The sequence below is a fragment of the Mobula hypostoma genome, chromosome 11 (assembly GCF_963921235.1).
Source record: "Mobula hypostoma chromosome 11, sMobHyp1.1, whole genome shotgun sequence".
Classification (NCBI taxonomy): Eukaryota; Metazoa; Chordata; class Chondrichthyes; order Myliobatiformes; family Myliobatidae; genus Mobula; species Mobula hypostoma.
Window position 1 is genome coordinate 89,582,185 of NC_086107.1, and position 19,875 is coordinate 89,602,059.

Genomic DNA, 19,875 nt, shown 5'->3' on the forward strand with positions numbered 1-19,875 from the left:
GCAAAGACCAGGAAACTTCCTGTCACAGTGTAGCCACACAGCACAAAAGCTGACATTTCTGAAAAGCATTTTTACTTCTTCATCATTCTGAATTTTGATCATTTCCTCTTGCAAGCTCCCTTCCTGTTATTCCACCTTGCAAAGAAATGGGTTAATTACCCAGTCCGGAATTTTCAGATGGTTCAAATCCTCGAATCAATTCAGAAAATCCTTCTTCAGTGACTGCAGGTGCCAGCAGTAATCTGGCAAATCAACGTCTGTGAAAGTGAGTGTCATACTTTCCATGCAGGGAAACTGAGAACATCCTCTCCCAATGTTTTGCTTCTACATTTCCTGTTTGAAAAAGTAGCTGGATAAGATGTATGGCTGTGAGATGTTGACAATGATTCACCCAATGAATTGCAAACAGACTTGGAATTTCTTTTTTTTCGACTCGACTTCCGGGTCATCAAAGGAATGGCGGCCTAAGGAAAAGGTCTCTCGACAAAAAAGAAGGTAAACGGCCCCAAAATCGAAATTAGACAAATACTTAATATTGTATAAGTATATCAATAAAAGGGGCAAGGATTATGTCTAAGAACAAGATTAAAAAGTCCACTCAGAAGGCTGATAAACACAAAGAGATGCAGCAAAGCAACGGGCCTAGCTCCCCCATGGCAAGCCAGGATGGAGATAATGAGGAGGAATCGGTGAATCTGTCTTTGATTCTCAGAGAGATTCGCGAGTTCCAACAAGATAACAACAAACAGCTGGAAGATATTAAAGGAGAAATAGTAAAAACTAATTCGAGGATAGATGAAGCAGAAGCGAGGATTGTAGGAATTGAGGAGAAGCTACAAAATGCAGAGGAAGTGATAGCAGAAATGCTGAAGCTACAAGACCAGCTCCAGTGGAAGTTAATAGACCAAGAAGGCCACTCAAGAAGGGAAAATATGAGGATCTACAGAGTTCCCGAAGGAACTGAAGATAAACCCAGATTGATGATTCCCTTCGTGGAGAAGCTGCTTAAAGAGAACCTTGATATACCGGCCGCAAAAGACCTACAGATAGAAAGGGCTCACCGCGCGTTGGCACCACAGCCTCCGGCAGGCGCCCAGCCCAGATCGATTCTGCTCAGATTTCTCAGTTACAGAACGAAGGACGAGGTGCTTAAACGGGCATGGCAAAAGAAAGGTTTCTTGCGTAGCAACTGTAAAATCAGTTTAGACCACGATTACGCACCAGGGATCCTTGCCAGACGGCAGGAATATGCAGAAACGCGGAGGGTCCTGAAGGAAAACAACATCAGATTTCAGACCCTGTATCCAGCTCGGCTGAGAGTCTTTTACGATGAAGGGACAAAAACTTATGCTACGGTGGAGGAGGCAACATCGGACTTGGCAGACCGGGGACTACCTATTAAAGTTATCACCCAACCGGAGTCGCTACTGGAGAGGATTCGGCTGAAGTCGTGGCAACCAGTGCGGCGAGAATGCTCCACACGAACCAGAATGTCAAACTACAAGGAAAAGCTGCAAATATTCAGATGCGAATGTACAGAGAATACAGATTAATTAAGAGAAATGACTGAAAAGAGTAAATCGGACTTAAAGGTAAAATGAAAGCTGGCAACTGAAAATAAACTAGACCGAATAACTTGAATGATAGCAATATGGTTGAGACATAAACAGGAGAAAATTCTCTATGATTATTCAAACTGCGGAGGGCCCTCTAACACAAGGTAAAGATAGAGGTTATCCCTCTGAACTGAGGCGGGTCGGTGCTCAGGCCTCACTGTAGGAAGTCGGGAAAAATTTTCAAATGTTATACGTTCAAAAATGTCTAGGGTGTGGTTATATGTCTTGGTTCACTGTTGAGAAGGGATTGCTTACTGTTTGGTTAGAAAAGGAGAGTGTTTTTTTTCTACTAGAGAAAAATGCAAATTGAACTGGTAAAAATAATTTCCTATAATGTTAATGGGGTTTTGAATCCAATTAAAAGAAATAAGATTATGTCTAAATTGAGAAAAGAGAGGGCACAAATAGCTTTCCTCCAGGAAACACATATGAGCCAATCCGAACATGAAAAATTAAGAAGAATGGGCTTTAAGCATGTATTTTATTCATCATATAAATTGAGTCACAAAAGAGGGGTAGCTACTTTAATATCAAGTACTCTTAATTATGAACATATTTCAGAGACTAAAGACAAAGATAGAAGATATGTAAAAATTACAGGAAGAATAGAAGGTACAGAAATAACATTGCTGAATGTTTATGCTCCTCCAGGTTGTGAATGGTCATTCTATAGACACATTTTTGACCTAATGGTCAGTTCTCAAGGGGTAGTAATCTGTGGAGGGGATTTTAACATTAGGTTAAATCCTGCATTAGATTCTTCAAGAATAGTTACCCAGAATAAACCTCTGACTCGGAAAATGAATTTATTGATGGAAAAGTTGGGAATTATAGATGTGTGGAGGGAATTACACCCCACTAGTAAAGATTATACACATTACTCTTTCCCTCATTCAGCCTATTCAAGGATAGACTATTTCTTTATATTTAATACAGATAGACTCAGGATAAAAGACTGTAATATTACAACAATTGATCTGTCGGATCATAGCCCAGTCTCTATGTCTGTAATCCTGGAAAGGAAAATGAGGAAAGCACTATGGAGGTTAAATTCACATATACTTAATAACCCAAAAGTAATGGAGAGATTAAGGGGAGAAATCAAAGAATACTTAGACCTTAATGACATGGGAGAAATATCACCAGTGATCTTATGGGATACATTGAAAGCTGTACTGAGAGGAAAAATTATTTCCATTACCACTCACACGAAAAAAATCAGTGCACAAAAATTAGCAGGCCTTCAAGGAAAATTAAAACAATTTCAAGTTGTAGATAGCAACAAAAGTAATTCTAATTTAAAGCAGGAAATTAAGAAATTGCAAAGTGAAATTGATGATATTTATACATTGGAAACTCAAAAGAAATTTTCTTTACCTGAGACAAAAGAATTATGAAGCAGGAGGTAAATCAGCTAAATTATTAGCATATAAATTCCGTAAACAACAAGCAGACAATACAATTCATAAAGTAAAGAATCCAAAAACAAAGCTTCTGGAGAGTACAATAGGAAAAATTCAAGAGAGTTTTGAAACATGTTATCGAGAGCTGTACTCTCAACCCCAGGCCTCCAGTGAGCCCTATATAGACACTTTACTGAATTCTTTAGATCTACCCAAGCTTACAGATTTACAAAATGAATGCCTATTAGAACCAGTAACTGCCAAAGAACTGAATGCGGCCATCTTTAGATTAAAGGCTGGAAAGTCTCCAGGTTCTGATGGGTTTACCTCAGAGTGGTACAAATCGCTGAAGTCACAGTTAGCCCCATTACTACTTAACACCGTTAATTGGATCTTGCAGAGAGGAGAAACTCCACCTTCCTGGAAAGAAGCGATTATTTCAGTTATTCCTAAAGAGGGTAAAGATAAACTAGAAATGTGGTAATTATCAGCCAGTTAGCATTCTTAATTTAGATTACAAACTATTTACATCTATATTAGCACGCAGATTGGAAAAACTTTTACCTGGCCTAATCCACTTAGACCAGATTTGATTTATTCAACAAAGACAAACACAGGACAACATAAGGAGGACTCTACACATACTAGAACAGGTTACTAAGAACGGGACAGAGATAATGGTAGTGGGATTAGTCGCTGAGAAACCTTTTGATACAGTTAGTTGGGTATTCCTATACAGAGCGTTAGGAAAACTTAGCTTTCAAGAAAAGTTTATTAAAGTAATCCAGACTTTATATGACAGCCGTACAGCTTGAATTAAGATAAATGGGGACCTCTCTGACTCCTTTATTTTAGAGAGAGGAACTAGAGAGGGATGCCCAATTTCTCCTCTCCTTTTTGCTCTATACATTGAACCGCTTGCCCAACTAATAAAGACAGTGCAAAATTGTAAAAGGTATCAAGGTGGCAGGGATTGAACAGAAAGTGGCCTTATTCGCAGATGATGTTTTAGTCTATCTGAGTGAACCAGAATAGGATTGTTTACACTATTGGATGACTTTGGGGAAATATCAGGTTATAAAATAAATGTAAAGAAAATGCAGGTTATGTCCCTAAATTATACACCATCCAAAAAACTGCAGGATACATATGATCTTAAGTGGGAAGCTAAATCATTAAAATATTTAGGAATAACCCTGCCGAAGAATCTTTCAACGCTGTCACAGGTAAATTATGGGCCATTAATTTCAGAGATAAAAGCAGATGGAATCTTATCCCCTTTTTAAGTTTAAATTCAAGGATAAGTACCATAAAAATGAATATTCTCTCTTGGTTACTCTATCTTTTCCGGACTTTACCTGTGGAGGTGGATGATAATCAATTCAGGGAATAGGACAAATGGATTTCCGGCTTTATCTGGCAAGGAAAGAAACCTAGAATTCGATATAACACCTTACAGTTAGGGAAGAAAGGAGGAGGTATGGTACTTCCTTGCTTGAGAAATTATTTTTATGCTTCACAGATAACCCCTTTGTTATATTAATGTAATAGGGAATATAAGGCTAGATGGAAGGAAATAGAAATTGGATTGGTTGACAGTTTTCCTCTACAGGCCTCGATAGCTGACAAAGGATTGATGGCCCAATTGGAAAAGTTTAAAAACAGCTAGATAGACCTTACATTAAGAGTATGGCAGAAGGTGGTTAATTCATGTGGAATCAATAACATGTTAAAACCTTTCAGAAGGTGTGCATATGATACCGAATTCCTTCCCAACAGAGGAGATAAAAGATTTGAACTATGGATAAAGAAAGGTCTTACAACCTACCTCTCATTTATACATAAAAGAGTATTACAAAGTTTCCAATTCCTGCAGGACAAACATGGCCTAGAACACAATGACTTTTTTGGGTACCTTCAAGTACGACATTATGGAAACCAGAGTTGTAGATATACAGATTTATCAACAGTAGAATTAGAATTTTTCAAGATTCTGAATTTGACTTACAGTTCAATACCAAGTAAATCAGTTTCTCGATTATATAATGCACTCTCCCATGCTAAAAATGTAAGCACATTTTATATTAAAGAGAAGTGGGAGAAAGAAGCGAGGTTGGTACTTCCAGAGGAGGCTCGGGAGAAAATATGCAGCTTTCAGTGGTCTTCGACTAACTCTTTGATTCGGAGAGAACATTGTTGGAAAAATATTATAAGATACTTCAAGACCCCATATCAGGAAAAATATAAAGACACAAACGTGATGTGTTGGAAAAGGTGCAGCTCCAAGGAGGCAAATCATTTCCATATTTTCTGGGATTGCCATAAATTAAGTTTATGTTGGAAAGGTATTCAATAGAACATTAGTTAAGGTACTTAACCTCTGAACTTTGAGATGCTCTATTTGGGGCATGTATTGTTTTTTGAACAGAAGAAAGATATAAAGTTGCTGCAGGCCCTTTTAGGGGCAAGTAAGAAATCAATCCCTAGAAAGTGGCTAAATCCAATACCACCTACATTAGAAGATTGGCACAAAATTATCTTGGAAATATTTAAAATGGAAAAGTTGACTTACTCTCTGAGAATTCAAAAGGAAAAATTTTATCAAATTTGGAATAAATGGATTGAATATATAACCCCAAAGTGAGCAGACTTTAGATGACTCTCCTAATGATTTATACTGCTCTCCTCATCAACACAGTAATATTGCTAACGTAAGCACCCTTGGTCCAAATGTTTACTTTTTTTTTCTTTTTTTGGAAAACGGAGAATTAACACAAGTAAAGGAAAAGATTTGGGAAAGGGGAAAAAATGATAAAATTAATTAAATAAGTACAAAGTGATTGGATAATTATGTTTGGGGGTAGGAACAAACATGAATGAGTTAGGATATAAACACCTGCAATGGTAGTTACATAGGCTTACATACAATATTTTGGACCAGAAAGAAATGGTCCACAAGGGATATATGGAAATTATTATTAATCCACTATTATTACTATTTTTCTTAACAACTAATATTATTACTTAGCCTAATAGAGTAGAACTACAACTGCACATAATTATCTATTTAAGTGCCTAATTACTTTTTATATCATCTCAATGTATACTTAGGAGTGTATAAATAATTATAGATTTATACATGTATAAAAAAATGGAAAAGGTTCTACATGTGAAAAAAGTTCATGATACTTGCGAATTCCTTATCCAAATAAAAATAAATTTTTTTCAAAAAAGAATTTCTTCTTTTTCATAAATGCCACTAAACCAGCATGACGATCTGCCATGTGTGGTGCTCTGTCTGTTGCACAAGAAACCCTGTTCCTAATCGGAATACTTTTATCCTCAATATACATTTTATACATTGATTGTTCGTTGATATTTGTTTTCAACCTTTTGTAAAAGAGAATCTCTTCATAAACTTTTCCATTCTTGATAAACCATACATAAGCCTCGTTGTCTTGCACACTTGACTTATCCAGTTGAATCCCAAATTCTGTTTTTGTAGCTCTGTGCATAGTTGATACTCAATATCTTCACTCATTTCATCAATACGACGAGCTACAGTTATTACTTAGAGGAATTGATTTTAAAATACTGGTATCCATTTTGAGAACAATGGTGAGCACTTCTGAAACAGCAGGCATTATTAATCTTTCACCAGTTGTATGAGATTTTCCACACTTTGGAAATGTTAGAAGAAACAATGAGACCACGATCAAGCTTTTTTTTAGCTTTCCTGGAAAATGACTGGAGTGTGCAACGCTTTTCAAATGCTTTTTTTTCATCTTCCGGAACTGAGTAACACCATAAGTAGTCTTTTCAGGGTGTCTTTTGCAGAAGTGTTCCTGCAATCTTGATGGCTTCATTAGATGTACACTATTACAAATTAGACACATGGGACATTGGTGCTCTGATGGGAACAGACTATAACCATACTCCATGGACTTAACATTGTATTGACACACTTTCTGTAGTTTCTGTTTCTGAGCAGGATTAGAATTCAAGGCTTCACTGCCTTCAGACTTGTAGAGATCACGCCGAACGTCTTTATCCATCATTAACGCGGCTAAATTAAAATAAAAAATAAGCCCAAACTGGGAATTCCTATCGGATGTTAATGATGGCAACGAGTTCACACGAATGGAATGATGGTAGTGGTACGCAAAGGAACGGCGAGACAAAGATGAAGACGATCACATTCGCAAAAATTACGTTGACAAGGATTCAGATTCGAATCTGAATGTTAGTCTGGATAGAGCTAACGTTCGGCAAGCTACCTTTGTACTATTCCAGTTAGCACGATGGACCAATCACGTAAGGTCTCGTAATCCCCAGTGAGATTTCTTGACCGCTTATATGAAGCCGAGGTCGCTTTGAACGCCTCAATATGAATCCTCGGGGAAGGCAGGTTCACTAAGGTTTTACCGTTTGGCTCTGGCCAGCGCTGTATCGTTGCGCGACCTATTTTCCATAGATCTGAAGAGAAAGGTGAGAGGGTGTACTTGACTTACCAACGGTTAAATTGCATGAACTCGTTCCGTGTCTTGAGTCAAGGGGAACTGTTGGGCTCCATGGCTGCTAATTTAAGCATCCCCAGTAATGTCTGTTTGGTTGGTAAAGTCGGATGAGATTAGCGAGTTTCAGACGAGTTATGACGATGAGTGCTCACTGACTGCAGAGCTATGCTTTTTTTCCTGTATTCCAGAGCCATGTACTTCTTTGTAAGTAAGTGCTCTACTAATGGTCGGTCAGGTCTCTTGCCTCAACTTTGGCTGCCGCTTACCGCCCCCTCCCCCAAGAATCTTGAATGCTCCTTGACGACGTCTATTTCCCCCGAATAAGGGAAATAGGACACGTAACCGCTTCCGCTGGAAATCACTGATCTCAGTCCATCCCTACATATGTAGTTAACCGGCTATTTAACGGTTAACCGGGTCTGGATGACCTGAGTTATAAGGACAGATTATGTAATACTCTCACCGGGGCTAGTATACAAACCCGGCTCGTTAGGCAACTCTACCAACAGCTGCCTCACTCAGCTGTGAGAAGGTCACCTTTCGTAAGCAATATACATCTTGGGTCAGTATGATTTGGGGTTCAATCAAACAGGAAAGTTGAGGTGTTCCGGGGAGGAACATTGATTGTAGCAAATGGTGTGTATGTACTGTTCCATGTAAAGTTATCACTCGCCCGAAAACTAACAGATCGTATTCCGGCATAAAATTAAAACGGAAATATATTTACCAAAATTTTAACTTCAACAGTTACGGAAAAGGAAAAGAAAATTAAAAGCACCCATTAAAGTTAAACGTTGAAGCTCATTTCTGGAGAAGTCAGGGTTATCGCTTTACTCGCGCTCTGAACCCAAGTTCTGGGTCAAGGACAGCGGCCACAGTTCGAACTTCCCTCGAAGACCATCGCAAACGAACTGGCTCTCTCAGGAGTATTGGCTCTTCCTCCTTGGAGCCACTCAGCTGCACAAAGCACTTCTTACAACGGGGTCTCTCCTTTGAAGGGTATTCTGTGGCATCTTCCCTTGTGTCCCGCAAAGACCCCAAACCAGAGAACTGCCCTTCGATCTCACCCAGCTCTCCCAAATCTTCCACTCAGCTGAAAGTTACAACACGTATCAAGACAGACCTGCTTGACTGACACAACATACCTAAGTTGGACAGCATGGCTCTTTATCTTTAGCCAAAGCCAAAACACTATCACCAACAGGACACACTGCTTTTGCAGAAAACTGCTAATTCAAAACTTGAGAGCCTGTGTTAAGTATGGCTCCAGCATCGACACCTTCAATCAGTATGGGTACATCAGAGCTTGGTTCCAGAATCCTTCAGGAATAGCGTTTTGCCTTTAATACACTGATTGGAACGTGTTCTCTCCGAATTGTCAGGCCAATCCTTGACTGGGTCCCTCAGTAGTTTTGCTTCTTGGTTAACCGCTGACTTACTTTCCAAAGATTTTCTTGTCCCTCACAGTCTCGCGAGAAATATTTACTTCTCCACATTTGTCATAGAAAGTACTGGTCGCTCTTTAGGCAAAACACCCTTTTCAGCAGCATTACAAGTTCTACAGGTGGGCTGGGTTTCTCAACAGACGTGTCATGTTCAGTTGAAACATTATCGAGTAAGATTAGCTCGACAGGTTTTCACCTCATTCCTGAGAGGCTCTATCATTGTGGCATCAGGAGTCCCTTTAGCAGCAGAGTTGACCACTGAAGACATTACTCAGCTTTCGGAAATGTTCCGCTCCTCAGTCACTGCACTCCGAGTAGCAGTTCATTGGGAATTGGAAAATCGACCCTGCACAGAACAAAAGCATTACTTGTGGATATCTTCTTTGAATTGCACCAAACCTTAAGGCCCACAACATCCATAATAAAGTACCTTAATTAGTACACACCACACTTCCCACAAACACCAGTTAGAACACTAGCTCAGCACACAAGTAAACAACTAAATGAATCTGTCACGGTCCGGTCCATCAATCCGTATTCCAGGTTTTCCTGTTTTCCCCGTTTCTGTTGGGTGCTCTAATTGAGGCACATGATGCTTTTTTGGGCAGACACATAAATACCTCTGGAGACCAGGGCTTGGCTGCTGGATTGTTCCTGTCCAAACCCCCTGTCTGAATCCCTTCTCTGCTCCTTCCTCCTGAAGTCTTGCCATGCCCCTGCAATCTGTGCCTGGAGACTCGCCTCGCATGTAACCCTTGCCTGCAACTTTCGCCTGCACTGTTGTCAAGTTCAACAGGAAAATCAGGAACTGTCTGTTGTTGTTTTGAACTGTCTCTGTGTCCATGCCTTCACTACGTAGGTCTGGCCGTATGCCACTACCTAGTGTTGGGAACTGTCTCTGTGTCCACGCCTTTGCAAGGTAGGTCTGGACGTTTGCTGCTACCTTGTGTTGCAAACTGTCTCTCTGTGTTCTGTGCATGAGTCCCGGCCCTAAGTCCTGCTCCCTAGGAGGGGTCCTGACTCTGAGTAGAGCCCCGGCCACAAGTCCTGTTCCCAAGGAGGGGCCCTGGATCTGTTTTCCATGTCTCTGCGTTCCTGTCCTCTCAAGACCAAGGACCTGCGTTCCTGTCCTTCCTCAACTAAGGTTCTGTGTCCCCGCCTCGAGGAGCCCAGGCCTTGTCACATCCCTGCCTCGAAGAGCCCAAGCCATATCCAGTCCTGTAGCCACGTCATGTCCTCGCCTAGTTCCGGGGTCTGAGCCCGAGACAAGACCCAGGTTTCAGGTCCTTGTCTAGTCTCTGGCTCGGAGTCCAAGCCCAGGCTCCCAGTTCCCAGTACCTAGTCCTGGTCCCGCTTACCTAGCCAATGTCCTAGCCCAAGTCTGTGTTCATGTCCCAGCTGCTAGTCTGCATCCAGTCACGTCCCTAACTCTAGTCCTGTCCTGTTCCTCGTACTTCAGTGTCTATGTCTTGCATTTGGGTCCGCCACCAGTGCCCCCCTTATGACTGAATCCTTGTACAACATTCAAGCATTCACACGGCAACTGAATCCCTGAAGAACCCCCACAAATGTAACCCCCTCACTGGGTCTCATATACAAACTTACAGTAAAGGAAAAGAAAATTAAAAGGGCCCATTACAGTTCATCCAGTGCAATGTGCACATAAACAATGGAGCTCATTTCTGGAGAAATCAGGGGTATTACTTTACTCACCCGCCAAAGCCAAAACATTAATATTGACAGGACACAGTACTTTTGCAGAAACCAGCTTAAATAAAAATACACAGCATAGCAGTAGAAATTTTAACCAGGGCATTATAACTAAATAGATTAGGACTGTGTTCTTTAGGACATAGAAGATTGAGAGAAAATTTGAAAGAGGTTTATAAAATCTGCTAAGTTTTTTGCACTGGAGTTGGGTGGGATAACAACCAGAGGACATGGTTTAAGGGTGAAAGGTGAGTTTTCAGGAGAACATAAGGGGAAGTTGCTACACTCGGAGGTTGTGTGAGTGTGGATTCAGCTACCAGCACAAGCGGTGCATGTGAGCTCAATTTCAACATTTACAGAATGTATGGATTGGTACATTGATAGTAGGGATATGGCACACTATAGTCCTGGTGTATGTTGATAGAAGTAGTCCATTTAAATGTTTTATCCATGAATTAAAAGGGCCTGCTTCTGTGCAGTACTTCTGTTTGACTCTAAAACTGGAAACGTTTCAAACAGCAATTAAGTATATATTTAGCAGCAGGTAGAGACAGAGGGGTGGAGGAAAAATTGAAAGTGTCTATCTTTCTACACTTAATTGGTGAAGATATTTTGGCATCTACAACAGCTTTCAAATTGATGAGACAAATTTTAAATTGGACACTCTGATGACAAAAATTAAGGAGCATTTTTCCCCAGTAGAAGAGTCATGTTTGAGTGATACATGTTCTTTTCCTGTTAAAAGAAACAAGACATTAGATTTAACCAATACTTATCTGCGCTTCACACACTGAGGTAGTCTTGTGAGATTGGAGATGGCAGAGACTCTCAGATGGAATATAGGAATTTGCTCCTCCATATTGTGGGCGTCCTCATCTTGGCACAAGAGCAGGTCATGGATGGATTTGTCAGAACAGGAATGGGAAATGGAACTTAAATACTTGGCCACCAGAAAGTACCATATCTGGCGGATGGTGAGGAGGTGCTCAATAAAACTATCCCAAAATTTATGCCAGGTCTCACCAGCTGAGAGGAGTCCATGTCGGAAGCAGTGGACTAAATATACCAACCGAGCAGATTCACAGATGATGTGTTGCCTCACCTGGAAGGACTGTTTGTGGCCCTGAATGGAAGTAAGGGTGGAGGTATATGGGCAGGAGTAACACTTAGGCCATTTGCTGGAAAAAATGCCTTGAGGGAGATTGCTGGGGAGGGAGGAATAGACAAGGGAATCAAAGAGACAGTGATCCCTGCAGAAGGTGAAGAGGAGAAAGTAAAGATATGTTTGCTGGTAACTTCCCTTTGAAGACAGCAGATGTTGCAGTGGATATGTTGGATACTCAGGCTGATGGGGTGGTACACAAGGACAGGAGGAACTCTATCACTGTTAGGTTGGTGGGAAGACAGGGTGAGCTTGAACGAATCAGTAATGGAGATGTGGGTGAGGGCAGCATCAATAATAAAGGGAGGAAAACTCCAATCTTAAAAGAAGGATGACATCTCTGATGTTCTGGAATGGAAAGCCACATCCTGGGAACTGGTGAGGCAGAAGCAAAGAAACTGAGAAAGGGGAATAGAATTTTTACAGGAGGTATTTTTAAAAGAGGTATATGATATAGAAGAGTACTGCACAGAAACAGGCTCTTCAGCCGACAATGTTGTGCTGAACTAACTAAACAGCAAATCAGAAAAAAACCCAAACACTAATTCCTCCTACCTACACCATGCCTATATCCCTTCATCTTCCTTCCATCCACGTGCTTATCTAAATGTCTCGTAACAATCTGTAATGTATTTGCCTTTCCCACCATACAAGGCATTCACCACACTCAGTAACAAACCTACCCCCTATATATCCTTTGAACCTACCCCCTCTCACCTTCAACACTTGCCACATCCCATTCCCATTCTGACATGTCTATCCACGGCCTCCTCTACTGTAAAGATGAAGCCACACTCAGGTTGGAGGAACAACACCTTATATTCCGTCTGGGTAGCCTCCAACCTGATGGCATGAACATTGACTTCTCTAACTTCCGCTAAGGCCCCACCTCCCCCTCGTACCCGATCTGTTACTCATTTTTATGCACACATTCTTTCTCTCACTCTCCTTTTTCTCCCTCTGTCCCTCTGAATATACCTCTTGCCCATCCTCTGGGTCACCCCCCCCTTGTCTTTCTTCCCGGACCTCCTGTCCCATGATCCTCTCGTATCCCCTTTTGCCTATCACCTGTCCAGCTCTCGGCTCTATCCCTCCCCCTCCTGTCTTCTCCTATCATTTTGCATCTCCCCCTCCCCCTCCAGCTTTCAAATCCCTTACTCACTCTTCCTTCAGTTAGTCCTGACGAAGGGTCTCGGCCTGAAACATCGACTGCGCCTCTTCCTATAGATGCTGCTTGGCCTGCTGCGTTCACCAGCAACTTTGATGTATGTTCCCTCTTATTTCAACCCTGTCTATTTTATATATGCCTCTCATATTCTTATGAACCTCTATCAGATCTCCTCTCAGCCTCCACTGCTCCAGCGAAAGCAACCCAAGATTATCCAGCCTGTCCTGATAGTACATGCCCGCTAAACATCCTGGTAAACCTCTTCTGCACCCTCTCCAAAGTCTCAACATCTTTACTATAATGGGGTGACCAGAACTTAATGTAATACTCCAGATATGGCCTCACCAGAGTCTTATAAAGTTGCAACACAACCTTTTGACTTTTGAACTGAGTACCTTGATTAATAAAAGCAAACATTCAATAGCCTATTTAACCACCATATCGATCTGTGTCGCTACTTTCAAGGAGTTATGAACTTGGATCCCAAGATCACTCTACACAGCAGCACTGTTAAGGATCTTGCCCTTGACACTAAACTATCTCCTTACATTCGCCCTACCAAGATGCAACACCTCACACTTATCTGGGTTAAACTGCATCTGCCAATTCCCTGCCCATATCTGCAACTGATCTATGTTGTACTATGTTCTTTGCCAGTTTGCTACACTATCCACAACTCCACGAATCTTGATATCATCTGCAAATTTACTAACCCACCGAACTACATTTTAATCCAGGTCAGTTGCTGTACATACTTCACAAACAGCAGAGGCTCCAGCACAGATTCCTGTGAAACACCACTAATTACAGACCTCCAGCTCGAGTAAGCCCCTTCAACCACTATCCTTTGTCTCTTATGCACAAGCCTGTTCTGAATCCAAACAGCCAATTTGCTCTGGACTTCATGCAAATGAATCTTCTAGATTAGTCTTGCATGAGGGACTTCATCAAATGCCTTACTAAAATCCATGAAGACATCATCCACTGCCCTACCGTCATCAATCTCTCTTGTCACCTCAAGAAAAAATCAGTCCATTTAGAAAGCATGATCCGTACCGCACAAAGCCATGCTGGCTCTCTCTAACAAGAGAAAATCTGCAGATAATGGAAATCCAAGTAAGGCATACACAAAATGCTGCAGGAACTCAGCAGGCCAAGTAGCATCTATGGAAAAAAATACAGTCAACATTTCAGGCCGAGACCCTTCAGCAGGACTGGAGAAAAAAAGATGAGGATTAGATTTAAAAGGTGAGGGAGGGAAGACAGAAACACAGGTTGTAGGTAAAACCAGGAGGGGGAGGGATTAAGTAAACAGCTGGGAAGTTGTTTGGAGAAAGAGATACAGGGCTGAAGAAGGGGGAGTCTAGGAGATGAGGATAGAAGGCCATGGAAGAAAGAAAATGGGGGAGGAGCACCAGAGAGTGGCGATGGGCAGAAGGAGATAAGGGGAGGGAGAATAAGGGGGGATGATAAAGTAAAGATCTGAGAAGTTAATAGGTGAAAGGGATAGAAGGCCAAGGAAGAAGGAAAAGGAGGGAGGAGCACCAGATGGAGGTGATGAGCATGCAAGGAGATAAGGTGTGGGAAAGAAAAGGGGATGGGAAATGGTAAAGTTGGGGTGGGGTGCATTAATGGAAGTTTGAGAAATCCATGTTCATGCCATCAGCTTTGAGGCTCCCCAAATGGAATATAAGGTGTTGTTCCTCCAACCTAAGTGTGGCCTCATCACAGAGGAAGAGCCCAAGGATGGACATATCAGAATGGGAAAGGGAAGTGAAATTAAAATGGGTGGCTACCAGGAGATCCCACTTCTTCTGGTGGGCAGAGTATAGGTGCTCAGCGAAATGGTCACCACAACTACATTGGGCCACCCATTTTAATTCCACTTCATATTCCCATTTCTATAAGTCAATTCATGGCCCCTTTCTATTGTCGCGATGAGGCCACACTCAGGTTGGAGGAACAACACTTTGTATTCCATCTGGGTAGCCTCCAACCTGCTGGCATGTACATTAATTTCTTGAACTTCCAGTAATGTCCCCACCACCCTCTCCTTCACCAGTCCCCATCCCCTTTTCCCTCTCTCACCCTTATCTCCTTGCCTGTCCACCACCTCCCTTTGGTGCTCCTCCCTGCCCCACTTGTCTTTCTTCCATGGCCTTCTATCCTCACCTATCAGAATTCCCATTCGCTAGCCTTGTAACTCTTTCACCAATCAACTTCCCAACTTTTTATTTCATCCCTTCTGCTCCCAGTTTCACCTGTCACCTTGTGTTTCTCTCTCCCCTTCCCCAGCTTTTAAATCTACTCCTCATCTTTTTTTCTCCAGTCCTGTTGAAGTGTCTCAGCCTGAAATATCGACTGTACTTTTTTCCATAGATGCTGCCTGGCCTTCTGAGCTCCTTCAGCATTTTGTGTGTGTTGCCTGGCTCTCTCTAATTATGCCACGAGTTTCCAAATGCTATTCCAAAGAATTTTCTCCAGCAATTTCCCTACAACTGACATGAGACTCACTAGTCAATAGTTCCCAGGATCTTCCTTTTTTCCCTTCTTAAATAGTGGTACAGCATTAACCACTCACCAGTCCTCCGGGATCTCACCTGTGACTGGAGAGAACATGAAGATACTGGTCAAGGCCCCAGCAATCTCGCCTCTTGCCTTCTTCAATAACCTGTGGTAAATCCCATCAGATCCTGGGGACTTACCACCTTAATGCTCATTAGCAGACCCAACACTTCCTCCTCCTTGACCTATAAATGCCCTAACATATTTATGTTCTCAGCTCTGATCTCCTGGTCCTCTGTGTGCTTTTTTTTTGGTAACTATTGAGGCAAAGTACTCACTGAGTACCTCACTCACATTCTCCGCATCCAAACATGATATTGGTTCCCCTCCAGTTCAGGTGCAACCCACTCCTCTTGTACAGGTCACTCACTCCTTCCCTAGAAAATGTTCCAGTGATCCAAGAACTAGAAACCCTGTCCCCTGCACCATCTCCTCAGCCATTCATTGATCCGTGGTATCACCCCATTCCTACATGCTCTAGGCATGACACCGCTGGTAATCTGGAGATTAGTACCTTGGAGATCCTTCTCTTCAGCCTCTTTCCTAACTATACGTACTTACTAAATGGGATCTCTTTCCATTTTCTGCCTCTGTCAATGATGTGAATATGCTCCACAAGCTCTGATTGTTCAGCCTCCCCCAGGGAATATCCTGCTGCCATTCCAATACATCCTGGACCCTAACAGCCTAGGGTACACACAATCCTGGTATCTTTTTTGTGGTCACTGAATCTCCTTTCTGACTCCTAATGAGTCCCCGATCACAACCACACTGCCTGACTTTAATGTCGGCTGTTTACTCTTTTCCATGGATGCTGCTTGGCCTGCTGAGTTCCTCCAGCATTTTATGTGTGTTGCTTTGATGACTAGCATCTGCAGATTTTTTTCTTGCCTGTAAAGCCAAAGCCTTCCTACTCTATCTCTGGCACACTCCAATATTAGCCACTCTGCTTGACCTGATCTTCATCGATCTGCAGCTGAGTTTAAGCCTCTGATGCCAACACTTACCATGTCCGTGAAGCCAAGAAATATTGTCCTAACCCAAATCTGCACCTCCTATATTCTCTCTCCCAAATTCCATACGGCTCTAACGGTAACACTCATTGCGCCTGAGCCACTGAAAAAGTAAAGTCAAGAATCACTAGGTTTATAAAAGATGTTGGTTGTCAGTTTCTCTCCAGATATGGAGACAGGGAGAGCAAGAGAGTGAAGAGAGGTGTCAGAGATGGACCAAGTTAAATTAAGTGTACGGTGGAAGTTAGAGGCAATATTGATAGAATTGACAAGCTCAGTATGGGTACAGGAAGCAGCACCAACATGGTCATCAGTGATGTGGAGGAGGAGTTGGGGAGTAAAACTGGGCAAGGTTTCAAACTTAAACTGTTCTACATAGCCGACAACGAGGCAGACCCATGCAAGTGTCCATAGCTACCCCTTGGGTTTAGCGAAAGTGGGCATTCAAAGTTCAAACTGAGTGTATTATCAGTGTACATAGATGTCAGCACATACAACCCTGAGATTATTTTCCTGTGGGCATGCTTAAAACATCTATAGAACAGTAACTGTAAAGATCAGGAACTGCAAACTGGAGGAGCTGAAGGGGGAAAAAATTTCAGGATGAGGACCAGTTCTGTCAGACAGAGGAGGGTGGTGGTGGAGGAGAATTGGCTGTTTTTTTTTGGCAAGAAAGAAGCAGGGGGCTTTGAGGCCTTCCTGATGAGGGATAGACGATTATTGACAGTCTCTAGGTTGAACAGGCCTGGAACTGGCAGCCACTCTGGCCGAACTTGGATACTGCCTACTGGAGTATGACAGTTTCTGCAGAGTGGTGAGGAGCTCCTGAAGCATGTTGTCAGGTCTGCCTACAGTTGCTCCCTGGTAGGACAGTGTGGTTTACAGACATTCGTACTTTGCTGAGTTCATGATGGCTCAATCATGCTGTAACGAGAGACCTATTGATGGTGATTAACCCAAGTGCAGAGTAAGGTCCAGAATTAATTCAGACTCAAAATAAGCAAGATGATACAAACAAAATCCAAAGGCAAAAATCACAAACAGTGGTACTAGAAATAGAACTCCTATGATTGAGCACTGAGTGTTCAGCATGAGGCCTAGAAGTACGGACGTTCCATGGAGGAATGTGCCAGCAATACTTGGCAGTCTGAGTCTCTAAAGGACAGTGGCAGATAACCATACTCTGGGGAATTGGAGCGCTGGATCTTGGATGCCTGCTGCTGTTCAGTCAGGACCATGACAATATCATAGCAGATTCCTTGGTTTGGGGTTTTATATTGTACAACAACAGACAGGAGTGAGCTACAGGCTGAGACATAATCCAGGGGTTTGGAGGTTTCTATATAGAAAATAAACAGATCACTGGGAGTGCTTTAGAGGTATGAATCTAATGCAGGGATTTGGGGAGATTATATGTTGAATAACAGATTCCTAGGTGTGAGTTATAGGCCATAGGGAGTTCTAGGTGTTCAGAGGGAGTATATATGAAATAACAGATCTCGGTAGTGATGTAGAGGCTGGGTTACAATCCATGGTTTTCGGGATTGGTATGTACTGTAGGTATCAGATTCCAGTGTGTAAATTCAGGTTTGGGATCTACTCCAGGGGCTCAGGATTAAGATGCAGCTGTTTTGCTGACGTGCTCTGTATTTTGTCTGTTACATTTATTCTGATTCAATCAGCATGTGATTCCCTTGCTCTGATTTTGTAGACACTTCGGGAAAGAACTGTCTGATGTCGGTAACCAGGGACCCTGATGCCAACAAACAGAAGATGGAGAAACCTTTGCAGCTGGTTTGTAACAAGGATGGGAAGCTGCAACTTAACCCAGAGGCTCTGAAGGTCCTCCAGTCCATCGAGGATCCAATGGTTGTTGTGGCTGTGGTTGGTGCTGCTCGTACAGGGAAGTCCTACCTCATGAACTGTCTTGCGGGAGACAAGAAGGGTAAGGGCAGTGGCTGTAAACTTCCACCTCTAACCTTTCACCTCTGTTTACTATCTGTCTTGCAGAAATTATCCTGAGACCTGGGACACACAGAGCACACTTGCATTGTCAAGCTGTCAGTAGTGGGAGATTTACTGGAGACATCTGTTTATGTTGGTGTTCCCATCACTGTTTTGGACAATGGATCTAGAGAGATCTGGGGAATTTAAACTGCATGCTTGCTACATACCTCGGATGCAGAGAGCAAACTGGCCTCGTTAATGGCGACCAGAGTTACTTGCTGTAAAACTGACTCTGTGCCAACCATCAATCGTTCTTTTTCACAAATTCTACAACAATCCAATTTTATTCTTCTCATGTTCCCAACAATTCTGCCTAACCCTCATTAACTATGGATTGGGTACTCAGAAACTGCATGTCTTTGGGCTATGGAAGATCATAGATCCACTTATGTTCTTGCAAAGTTTACCTCTCTGCCTCTCTCTCTCTCTCTCCCTCGGCAGGATTCTCAGTGAATTCAACTGTCCAGTCTCACACCAAAGGAATCTGGATGTGGTGTCGATCTCTCCCTCCGAGACCCAATGAGGTCCTCCTGTTGTTGGACACTGAGGGTCTGGGAGATCCCAAGAAGGTCAGTCCCTCTCTCACAACTATCCTCCTCCTCAGAACAGTGGGTTCATTACCAATTGGGTAACCCACAGACAGAGGAATGATCCACAGACCAGAGTTCAAATCTCACCAGAGGCAGTTTGGATGGTTAAGTGCTCAAAGTTAAACTTAATTAAATTTGTTGATTAACTAACATTGTCATTACAGGTACATATTCTGCCATAATTCTGCCATATTTTTCATTGGAACTGTATGTGATCCAAAACCATTACCCACTCCATTTCCTGTCCAATCCACACCAATTTCCATCCCCATCCTCCCAAATGAAAAGGATGTTAAGGTACCATGACAGTGTGCTCTCCCGCAGCACTGTATTGGTGAGCACTGGCTGAGACTCGGGTCTGTAAGGCTTCCCTTGGCCATACACCTGTCACTGGTGGCATTGACAGGAAGGATGCTGTGGAGGGAAGCCTCACCCACTAACCTCTGTAAACACTGAGCAAGAAATGTCCAGAAATGGGATGGTTATTTATTCGACTCATCTCTGAGCAAAAGCTCTCACTAACTGCTCTGTTCTACCTGCAGGGAGACAGCCACAATGATAATTCCATCTATACACTGGCTATCCTTCTGAGCAGCATCCTCATTTACAATGGTCAAAAACAAATAGACCAGCAATCTCTGCAAGACCTTCAGTATCCTTTCAGCATGATATCTGTACA

At 42.4% G+C, this 19,875-nt stretch overlaps 1 protein-coding gene across 1 annotated transcript in view; it reads left to right on the forward strand.

Annotated features, from left to right (window-relative positions):
* Positions 1-19,875, forward strand: part of LOC134354348 (guanylate-binding protein 1-like) — a 33,009-nt gene that overhangs the window by 511 nt on the left and 12,623 nt on the right. Inside the window, exons 2-4 of the mRNA XM_063063285.1 lie at positions 18,311-18,544; positions 19,048-19,175; positions 19,739-19,848. Coding sequence (XP_062919355.1) covers positions 18,334-18,544; positions 19,048-19,175; positions 19,739-19,848 — 449 coding nt within the window. The 5' untranslated portion in view covers positions 18,311-18,333. The remainder of the gene's footprint in view (positions 1-18,310; positions 18,545-19,047; positions 19,176-19,738; positions 19,849-19,875) is intronic.